Source organism: Cyrtonyx montezumae, unplaced genomic scaffold (genome assembly GCF_038088225.1).
Source record: "Cyrtonyx montezumae isolate F1298 unplaced genomic scaffold, pur_monq_1.0 scaffold_8, whole genome shotgun sequence".
Lineage (NCBI taxonomy): Eukaryota > Metazoa > Chordata > Aves > Galliformes > Odontophoridae > Cyrtonyx > Cyrtonyx montezumae.
This window is the reverse complement of record NW_027072089.1, coordinates 106418880-106429945: the sequence shown is the minus strand read 5'-3', so window position 1 is coordinate 106429945 and position 11066 is coordinate 106418880. Positions and strand designations below refer to the sequence as shown.

The following is an 11066-nucleotide window of genomic DNA, read 5'->3' as shown; positions in this document are numbered from 1 at the left end:
GTGTCCTTGGTTTGAAGTTAATCACATGATACCTCTCCCTCATCTCAGGAAAAGGGGAGGGAAGAAAGAGGGAAAAAACCCAACTGAGATAGGAGAAACTAATTTATTAAAAGGAATGTTAGATAGTACAGAATAATTAAGAGTAATAAATCAAAATGAACGAAAAATAAAACTGGATGAGAGAGAGTCAGTGTGAGTCTTTATCAGCAGGCTCTCTACTGTGTACCTACCAGAAAAGATAAGAGAACTCTTCCCTTTGTCACCCAGAATCAGAAAATCATGAGGAGGCTTTTGGGAAATGCAGTGCATCCCAGTGTATCTTCCTCTTAGAGAGTCAGAATTCACGTGAGGCTGCAGGTGAAACAAGGAGACACAGCTCTGCAGTGCACTCTGCCTCTGCACCCAAACAGCCTGTTGTATGATGTCATGATATGGAATAACGATAAAACCAGGACAGAATGTTTCTCATGTTTTGTCTGTTTTTTCTGTTGTGTTTGTGTCTTTCTTCCTCCCCCTGCAGTTACGAGAACGTACAGAGATTGATTGGTTTACACCATGTTCTCACAGTGCTCGCAGGAACTGTTAAAGATTGCAAATCTTCATCTCTGGAGCCTGAATTTGAATCTGCTTTTAAGAAATCACAGGAGAGCTTTCTGTGAGTCACTGCCCGCATGTCGAAGGAAAGTAGTTGTTACAGGTATTGGCTTGGTGTCTCCTCTTGGTGTAGGGACTCAGCTTGTGTGGAAGCGCCTTCTTCGAGGAGACAGTGGGATTGCATTGCTGGATGGGGAAGAATACGCTGGCATTCCGTGTCGAGTGGCTGCCTGTGTGCCGCGGGGAGATGAGGAGGGCCATTTCAAGGAAGAGAGCTTTGTTTCAAAGTCGGAGATCAAGTCCATGAGTTCTGCTACTGTCATGGCCATTGGTGCAGCAGAGCTAGCAATGAAAGACTCTCACTGGTCTCCACAGTCTGAATGGGACCATTTAAGAGCTGGTGTGGCAATTGGAATGGGAATGGTTCCACTGGAAGAGATTTCTGATACAGCTTCTTTATTTAAAACAAAGGGTTATAACAAGGTCAGCCCGTTCTTTGTCCCAAAGATTTTAGTCAATATGGCAGCAGGTCAGATCAGCATTAAATACCAACTGAAAGGGCCAAATCATGCAGTGTCAACTGCTTGTACCACCGGCGCGCATGCTATTGGAGACTCCTTTCGCTTTATTGCCTTGGGTGATGCTGATGTCATGTTGGCTGGAGGGACTGAGGCTTGCATTAGTCCTTTGTCCTTGGCTGGATTTGCAAGAGCTCGGGCCCTAAGCACTGGTTTTAACTCAAGCCCTAAAATGGCATGTCGGCCATTTGACTCACAGAGAGAAGGGTTTGTAATGGGAGAGGGTGCTGCAGTGCTGGTCTTGGAAGAGTACGGACACGCTGTACAGAGAGGTGCTAGGATCTATGCAGAAGTTTTAGGTTATGGACTGTCAGCTGATGCTTGCCACATAACAGCACCTAATCCAGAGGGAGATGGTGCATTCAGGTAAGATCTATATGTTGATTACAACAGCTGCCTCATGTGTTAATTGTAAGGGGTGCATATATTTCTGTTGCTTTATAGTTTTCCTAGAGAAATGCTAATCAGTCTTGAATTAATATTCCAAAAGCTGAGAAACTTAATTTTACCAGCTCTTAGTAAAGTATTCCACAATTTCCTTTCTTTTAAGAAATTGGATGAAGGCCAATTCTTGCTAGAATCAACCTTTTTGTTGATGAAAATCTTCTCTATATGAAAACATTTTACGTTTGGTGCCTTTAGCTATTCATGCAAATGAGTCTCAGTGGAAACCTTTTTGTTTATCACAAGATTCTTGTGATACTACAGAAACTTTTGAGGTTCTCCTTCACCCTTTGGTACAGAGAAAAAGAAATCCCATTGCAAAAGTAGGTCATGTCATTTGTTATGTTTTCAAAGGGGAATAACATTCCTTAAGAAAAGCCAAGTGATAAAAGAGCTTGGAGGATCTAGTTTATTATAATACACTTGGAAGATATTTTTTATTAGAATAATTACATTAAATGTCATTAGTGTGAATTATGATTATTGGTGTTTATAAAAGTCTTTGACTCTTCGTAGGGAAAGTAGTTAGACCATATGACTCTGTTACAATCATGATTAAATACTTAGTTCTGGTTAAGAGTGTTGGTGAAAGTGCATAGCAAAAATGCACCATTTGGTAAGATGGTAAAGCTTCATTATTGTTAACCTCATAAGAAATAGTTCACGAGTAGATGATATTCATCTAATCTTTATTATTGTACTAATTTTAAGTTGAATTAGATATATATGTATTGTTTGTGAGCTTTATGTAGGCCAAATGTTAGTGCAGGTTTAGGAATATCCATTAGTTTGTGTTACTCTGAATGCATTTGAATATTTAATAACAAAATTCAATATATCACTGTGCAAATAGGTCAGGCTTCTGTGTGGTATTGTAAAGCTGTGTTTGTATCTGTATTAGATAAAAGATTTTTAGGAGGTGTAATAAACCAGATTCCCCTCTGTTCTATTTGATTCATATCTTATTGTTCTGCAGGCTTAGGTGGGAATTGAGTAATCACAAGTTTCTTACCTGAGATTTTCAGACTTGTGTTTATCCTTGAGATGATACAGCAATATTTTTAACAGATTTTTTGCATATTTTATGCTAGCAATAGCATATAAATTGAATTCACAGCGGGAAGTAGCTGAAAGTTAATCTTACCATCTCCAATATATTGTATGTTTCTACCCTTGAGATAATACATTTTAATACAGTCTTCATACTAATATTTCTTTTTTGCAGTTGTGTGAATCAAATCTGAAATGTATATGTTTCTCTTACTTTTCTGTAGGAATTCTATTTGCCATGTCAAAATATTTCAGGAGAATATATATTTTGTCCTCTTCTAGTAACTACTTCAGTTGGAGATTAAAACATATGCTGGAATGAACCTAACAGTACAGGAGAAGCAAGGCCAGACTCAGAAATGCGTCTGCAAGTGTGTTCTACACAATAATCTGTTATCTCCTTAAGTAATTATGTTCCTTTCAGCTTTAAATTAATGTATCTGTTTCCCTCAGTGCTGATGAGTAATCATTTTTGTTTGAATGCTGGCTTACTACTTAGTGACAGTGAGAATCACTGAACTGTAACCTAAGCTAAGCTGGATGCTTCTGGGAGAAGAAGGCTGCAATGGAGACATTTCAGTTTCTTCATCATCTTGTGGTATCTTTTTTCTTGATCTTCCATTGTACTTTCTTAGTTTTCATAAATTTCAAGAGACAGTGATCCTTTGCATGGAGGATTGTGCAACTGGTCACCTTTGTGTGGGAAATTGTGGAAAAAGAACACTACGGAGCTGTATGTTCCTATAATTTTAATAAAATAGAATGGTTTATACAGGCAATTGGAGTACACAGGTAATCAGGAGCCAGAATGGGACATGTGATATCAGCATGGATGAGTGTGACATTCAGTAAATATCATTTTAATATGCAGGAATTTAGACTATCACCTTGCTACTCTAGGGAGAGGAAGTGGATGATATCTTCTCACCTCTAGAAAGCATGCAAAAGTAGCTCACAAGGAGTAGAACTTTAGAATATTTCTTTCATCTCCAAATATTTTATTTGGATAGAGCATTTTTTATTCTGATTTCCTAATACTGTAAGTACAAGAATAAATAAAAGGTAGAAACTGGGGTTTCTTCTTTGCCTTTACAAAGCCGAGGAGATTTCCTTGAGCTCTGTACTGAACATTATATTAATATCAGTTACACTAGAGAAACTTCACTGAAGGGAATCTATATTTCTTGTAATAATTTCAAGTAGGTATTTCTCTCACATGTTTTAAAATTCTGCTTTGAAGAGGAACTTTGACAAACTAATGCCATCTGCAGAGATTGTTATATCCTCTTTCTTTCAGCTTGTATTTTTCTCAACTGAGGAATTTAATCAAGTAAGTTTTTAGCAGGAAATCTTATTCTATAGTGGGCCTCACCACTGCTGTCTTTCTCAAATGGCTAAATGTAGATGTTAGTTTTATGATGAAGCCATCACTTCTCACGTCTGTAGTAAAATATGTCATGCAGGTTTCTACATTTGCTAAACAAACATTCTCTACTTTTGCTTTTGGTTTGAACACATGACAAAAATATAATGAGAAATTCAGCATTCCAGTGTGTTCTTTTTTTTTTCTTTCCTTAGATGCATGTCTGCTGCAATAAAAGACTCTGGAATCAAGCCTGAAGATGTAACATATGTCAATGCACATGCAACTTCTACTCCTTTAGGAGATGCTGCTGAGAATCAAGCAATCAAGAAACTTTTTAAAGATCACTCACGTAATATTGCAGTTTCCTCAACAAAAGGAGCAACAGGACATCTTTTGGGAGCTGCAGGAGCTATTGAAGCAGCTTTTACTGCGCTGTCCTGTTACCATGCAATTTTGCCACCTACTTTAAACTTAGAAAAAACAGAGCCAGAGTTTGATCTCAATTATGTTCCATTAACAGCTCAGGAGTGGAAAACTGAAAAACGGCGTATTGCACTTACAAATTCATTTGGCTTTGGTGGTACTAATGCAACTTTGTGCTTTGCAAGTGTTTAAATGATTCTGTGCATGTTGTGAAAAATGGAACTCAGTGATTTTCTGTACTCCCATCTTTGGTGTACACTATCGTCTTTTCTCGGCATTGAGACTTGATAAATAACTTTTGACTTCAACATTTACATCAGTAATTCTTTTAAAAAGAGGGAATTTCTTTTACTCATTTTAATAAAAATAAATAGACCTACTGTTTGTGTGATAGAGAAAGTTTTTATTTTTGCTCAGAAAGGAGACTTGTAGCAAGTAATCTGAGTAGCATTGTTTTGTGAGAGGAGGATAAAAATGGTAAGTTCTGTATTTCAGTGTAATGATAGATTTACGATTACTGTGTCTACTGGTCTCCATCGTTTTTGAGACCAAGTGATTATCCTGTGAACTCTGACTTGCTCATTGACTGAGAAGCAGTTATTTTCTTAACATTTTCTCCTTCTGTTTATCTAAATTTGTTTCCTCTGATGTTCTTTCCAGCATTCAGGATGGAATACCATCTGGCTGTGCATATGGACATGAGTTCTACGTAGCGAAAGGAAAAAGTGGACATTCATGCTTTTAGAAGGCTCTTGTATCTCATCTCGTCTCATCTTACCTTGTCCAATCTCTCATAAACTTTAAACAGATATAGTGGGTTAGGTAGTGCTCTTTTTTGTCACTTTGTCTACAATACTGCTCAGCATGCACTGGAAGTCTGTGCTAGGCACTGGAGTGGAAGGTACTGCCTCTCAAAAACTCAGATTGCTGCTAATCATCAGCATTCTGCTCATGGTTTTGGCATGAGTTCTGATGTTGGTGTGTCCTCCAAATCCCTTCCAGGGAAAAGGTAACGTGAGTATTGTTACAGGTTGATGGGGTTTTCTTCTGTTTTGGGTCACAAAAAGCCTGATACAGCACCCACCCCACCATATTTTCACTGTAATTCAGCTCTAGTATGCCAGCATCTCATATAAAGCCTAAGAGCTTTTTTATGTCTTCTAGCTTTATTTTAATTTTCTGTTGTGATTCCAAATGAACTTTTTTTTTTAAGTTTAATCTGATGTTTTGAGTAAATTAGTTGTGAATGCAGAAGTTCAGTCAAGCCCGTTGTCCTTGTAATTGAGAGGTTTCAGTCTTCCAGCTCCCTGCTCAGTTTCCCACTGGCTAAGGATATTACCTTAGTGCTCATACCAGTCTCCATGTTGTGGTGGAGGAAAAAAAATGACACAAGAATATAAAAGTCATTGAAATGCAGGTTAAGTAGTGGAGTTTGCTAATTAAGCTGGATAGGAAAATTATCACTGGTGTTGCTTAGTCAGCTCATTTTTCAGTGAAAAAAATATAGATACTAAAGAAAGGTATTTTGACACTCTTTAATTATGTTGAATTCAAGTTACCAACAACCAATTTCTAAGTTTGTTAGCCTCTGTAATAGATGAAATATATGAACAATTAAGGCAAAACCTATTGTGTGTCAACCTGATAAAATGTTCATTTAGAAAACAAGTAAAAAAGCTTACTACTGAAAACAATGAAGCACATACATGTGAAGATTGAGGGCTCAAATAAAGAAGTTGCATTTTACTGAAAGTTTTTATAAGTATACTGCAATTTAGCCAACTGTAGCACTCCATTGATCAACCTCTGTTTTTACATAATTAGATTTTTTTTTCCTAAAATTTGGCACAGAAAAGACTTGGAAACATTTATGCAAAGGCATGCTAGCTAACAAGGTGGGACCATACAGCTGTGACTTGTTGACTTATTGTATAATGATAAAAGATTTATGGCAGAGCTCCCATTACCTATTACATTTCTAATTCTGCCTTTTCCACTATCAAAAGGTTTTTCAAATATTGTAGACTTGCACACGTTCTTCCACACAGGTGATACGCAGGAGACAGTAACATAGGTCAATAAGATTTCTGACAGTGGATCATTTTCTTTTTGATTTTTTTCATTTCCATGTGTTGTGTTGCTTCACTGATGTTGAGGAACAATAACAGTTGAAGGCTTGATCCAGTGATTGAACATGTGGTAGGAAGGCAGGGCCAACCTAGGGGGGCTAGGTGCAAGCAGTGCACCTTAGTGACTGGAAGGGGTGGATCCTGGCTCCTCCCCCCCTTCCCAGACCTCATTTAAGGGTTGACTGTGGTAGTTAGGGTATTTCATCAGGAGATCTCTCCCTACCTTCTTCTTTCTCTTGTTTTCACACCTGCTGCTCTTGTATTTAAGTGGATCTTCACTTGCTGCAACCTGGGATATTGCTGTTCTGCTGCCTTGTTCTTTTCATTGCATTACAGTATACATACTGTATGGCCTGTGTGTCTTCTGTGCTCTATGAGATAGAAATAATAGATGACAGTCTATTTTGTTATAGAATTTTATGCAAAGATAGTGAGGTATCATATCTTCATATATTTTATTAAGGGTTTAAAAATAATTACACAGAGATGAAAAGATTCTTGAAAACTATGGTTGTTTTACCAAAGTAAAAAAATAGAGCTAGAATAATAATCAAATGTACTGATGGTGGTTTAGGTTGCCTCATAAAGAATATGTAGAAATGGATTTGATTGTTCCTTGTAGCACCAGTAAATGTCTTAACTGAGTTCTTTGTTAGTGGAAATACATGTGAAGTTTGGTATCCTTATTGGTGTTTTAGTTTATTAAAAGAATTTTCCTGAATTTTATGTTGGCCTTTAACCCTTATACGTGGAGGCACAATGTCTTGCTAGATTTAAAGTAAATGGCACATAAAGTAGCTATATAATAGATAGATTTCATTCTGGAAAGAGATTGCTAATGGACTATTATGAGGTTTAGCTATACTCTAAAACCTCATTACTAATACAAATGGTCTTGATGATGTGAAACAGCATAATTTTATCATTTCCTGTCTTCACTGAGTAGAGGGAGAATGATGAAAGAAATACAAAAAATGATTAAAACTTTCAGAAGCTGAGCTGGCATAGAGCAATGCATTTAAACTGTGAAAATGAGCCTAAAAAAAAAAAAAACCGAAGAGAAGAGAACCGAAATGACCGAAGAGAAAATGAAAAAGCATACTGTCAGGAGAGCTGGGGAGTTCACTGCAATGGAAAAAAGCTACAAACCTTTTAGCTTCTGGTAGTTAATAGTAGCAATACAATGAACGAGAATCTGGATTGCATGCAGTATTAAAAGGCACAATATAAAATTCAGCATTACTCAGCAAATTAGATGCAAAAAGGAATTAATTTAAGGAAATCAGCCTCTAAGAGCAAGCTAGCTGCAGGATTGTGAGTTTGGAGGAAATCATGCAGTGAGGTTTTTTCTGGAGATATTTTTTTCAGGCATTTCTATGTGGGGGTAGAATTCAGGAGGATTAAATATTGTTGTGTTAGTATGGACCTGAAGTACAGTCTGGCTAAACATCCACTCTTACTACATAAGTACTGATCTGTAATTAATATTGTGACAGAGAGAAATGCTTCACATTCCCTCAGCTACCAGAGATCATGGCCTCGACTGCTGGATGCGAACTCTTGTGTACCAAGCACAGAAAGACAGATGATACTATCACTTAGAAAAATAAAGCAGAAATTGAAATGACTAGTGAGTTTCTCTTACCACACTTTATCTCATTGTAATTTAATCATCTGCTGTAGGTAACCTTTAAAATATGAAAGGTCTGTAGTGACAGCTGTCTTTGATAGTATGACTCGGAGTACTTTTAAGATGCCTAGATGCAGTGGTAGTGTGCCCAGTAAGAATCAAGATCTTATTAAAAAAAAAAAAAGAAAAAGGAATAGCCCCAAAGTTGAACCCTGTCAGTTTGAATTGTTTATAGAAGATTCATTTTTATGTACTTATTTAGAGTTGTCTCTTTTTTTCACTTATCCTGCTGAGCTGATCAGGGACTACTTATTGCTAATTACTGCTTTATTATGATAGCTACCCACATAGAAGAAAAATAGATCTGTCTCTGTTGCTGAACTGTGAAATAGGCAAACTGAATAACTGAATACATTTTTGGAAAAAATCCATTAGTAAAGGATTTTTGGAGAACAACTCTGAGTAATATTTCAGAGATAAATGACTTCTCAGGTGGAGTGGAGAATGAGTGGTATAAATTAGCACAAAGATTTGTTTTGCCATCATTTAATAAAGACGGTAAGGCTTTGTATTGATAGTTGATGTCAGAAAAAATAAATATAAATATATTTGAGTCTATGTTCATGCTTTTTTTTGACACAAGGTAGAGCCAAATTTGAATATAGTTAGCAGAAGAGATTTCACTTTTTTTTTTCTTTTTCCTGAGCAGTGTATGGAACACGTCTTCCTTGGACAGCTTCTAAGCAAAGGCTTGCATACTGTGTGACTTGATCTTTCAGCAGTACATGCTTGTCTTATTTTGAAGTGGAAAACGTATTGCCACTCTACAGTGTGAAAAGAATGAATTACTAACTTCTTATTTCTTCTGTCTTATTTAAAATCTTCTCTCTTCACCATGTTTGTATAAATAATACATTACCACTAGATTTTACTACTTGAAAAACACTTTTGACTATATTTTCTCAGTTTAAATTACCAAGGCATGCGTCATTTTAAGGTAATAAAGGTGCCAAACTCTCGAATGTGTATTACTTTGTAAGAGCACAGGTATCCAAAAGAAGTCACTTGGTTTTCAAATGCAGCTGGAATAGTGGAGAGCACTGCAGGATGGAAATGATACTTATTTTAATAACATGTTAATGTTCTTATTTACAAAACAATAGAACATACTAATCATACTGATTTTCCTGGAGTGTCTTTGTTTAATGGCCTATGAAAATATGCTACTCCAACTTCTTCCTTAGCAACTAATAAGGACTAAAGTGCGCTCGCTGTACTTGAAAGACACAGATGAATTTTCTGTCAGAGGGTTTCTTCGTGATTTTAGTCAAGCTAACAAGGATTGTGCCCTTACATATCTACTAATAAATATCTTAACTTTTGTATTGGAAAAAAAAATATATATATATGGAAGATGTTTGATCCTTAAGTACCTCATTGAGTTTGGGCTGTTCTTCCTCTGCTTCTGTTCATCATCTGGGCAGAATCCAATCTCCTTACCTCCTGCACTGGGAGATAACTAATTGTATGGAGTGACTACTTATGATTCAATAATAATCTGGGCCCAAACTCACTGGATAGCTCCCACAATATAGGGAACTGAAAATAGATTTATCATTTTCCACAGTTAATACTACAGTGAAAAGGTTCTCTCCTAGATATTTCTATCAAGATCACAAGCTCTTCAGTTTGATTAGTATAGATTACTTCATCTGAGATTATAAATCTGTATATATCACATTTTAGGAGTAAACCTTTAGTTGCTATTATTTATTTTTTTGGAGAAGAGAGGCTCCCATTTGATTTCTAAAGCTAGCATCAGCAACAGAAAAACTGGATGAAGACAGTTTCATACACTAAGCAAAATGTGTAGCAGTTTCTCCTTGGGCAGTAGACTTTTGTAACTACAGAGATCAATATTAACTTGGTAGCAGAGCAATTTTCTACCTGGAGTTATTGAACTGTGAAGAAATATGCTAGTATCAATTGTGTATAGTCAGTACTCTGTGTAGGAGGTATAATAATTTTAGTATGACAGCTAATATACATTAATACCAACTGGTGCTATGTAAGGTTATTGCAACATAAGACATTTGGAAAAATAGGTTAACAGAAGTAAGGTCTAGTAAAGTAGTAATAAGAGGGATTTAGAGAGGCTTGTATTCATGGAGCAAAAGGAAGGTAAAATAGGAGCTGTGCTTACATAGGTCATTCTGAAAGTAATGTCTTCTCGTTTATTTCCATGGAAACCACAACAAATACAAATTGCACAATAGCAGTATTTGATAGAGAAAATTCTCAGCTACAAAACACTGTCTTTTTCAACGTCACCACTATTACTCGTACTCTTTTTCCAGTGATAAACAAGAGCCTGCGTGCCACGCTTATAGAAATCTGCACTGAGGTGACCAGCTGTCCCAACAAAATGGACTGACAACAAAATGGAATGGAATATTGGTGGGAAGGTTCCACTTCTTCTGCCATAACACTGTTATCTGTCTCTGACTTCATGAGCCAACACATAAAATAGGAGGAATTACTTTCAAAGCAGCCCTCATAAAAATATATATTTTTTTCACATGGGTCTTCTTTTCCTGGAGTGTCATAAAGTAGATTGAATGTTAAATAGCTGGATATCCTTAGTTAGTTATCATTTTGTTGTTTTGTTTCCTGCTCATTATCAGGGTGTTGGTGCTGTGTTATAGTTATGAGCAGTGACTGTTTTTTCATGCTGATGGACTGTTTTCTGGAGTTCAAAATGCCATCAGAAATTCTCTAGGCTGAAAAAAGAAGGCATAGAAGTTACACTGGAATTAATATAGCAGTTAATTCTCATAATGTTTTCAGTTTGT

At 36.4% G+C, this 11066-nt stretch overlaps 1 protein-coding gene across 1 annotated transcript; it reads left to right on the top strand.

Moving 5' to 3' along the window:
• Positions 1–524: 524 nt before the first annotated feature.
• Positions 525–4824, top strand: OXSM (3-oxoacyl-ACP synthase, mitochondrial). Its single transcript, XM_065753485.1, has 2 exons — positions 525–1538; positions 4245–4824. Exons 1-2 carry the CDS (start codon positions 556–558, stop codon positions 4645–4647), a joined length of 1386 nt encoding a protein of 461 aa, XP_065609557.1. The 5' UTR covers positions 525–555; the 3' UTR covers positions 4648–4824.
• The last annotated feature ends 6242 nt before the right edge of the window (positions 4825–11066 follow it).

Coding starts and splice junctions, on each gene's coding strand:
- OXSM (XM_065753485.1), top strand. CDS start 556: ATGTTCTCACAGTGCTCGCAGGAACTGTTAAAGATTGCAAATCTTCAT. Junction 1,539..4,244: donor GAGGGAGATGGTGCATTCAG/GTAAGATCTATA, acceptor TTCTTTCCTTAG/ATGCATGTCTGCTGCAATAA.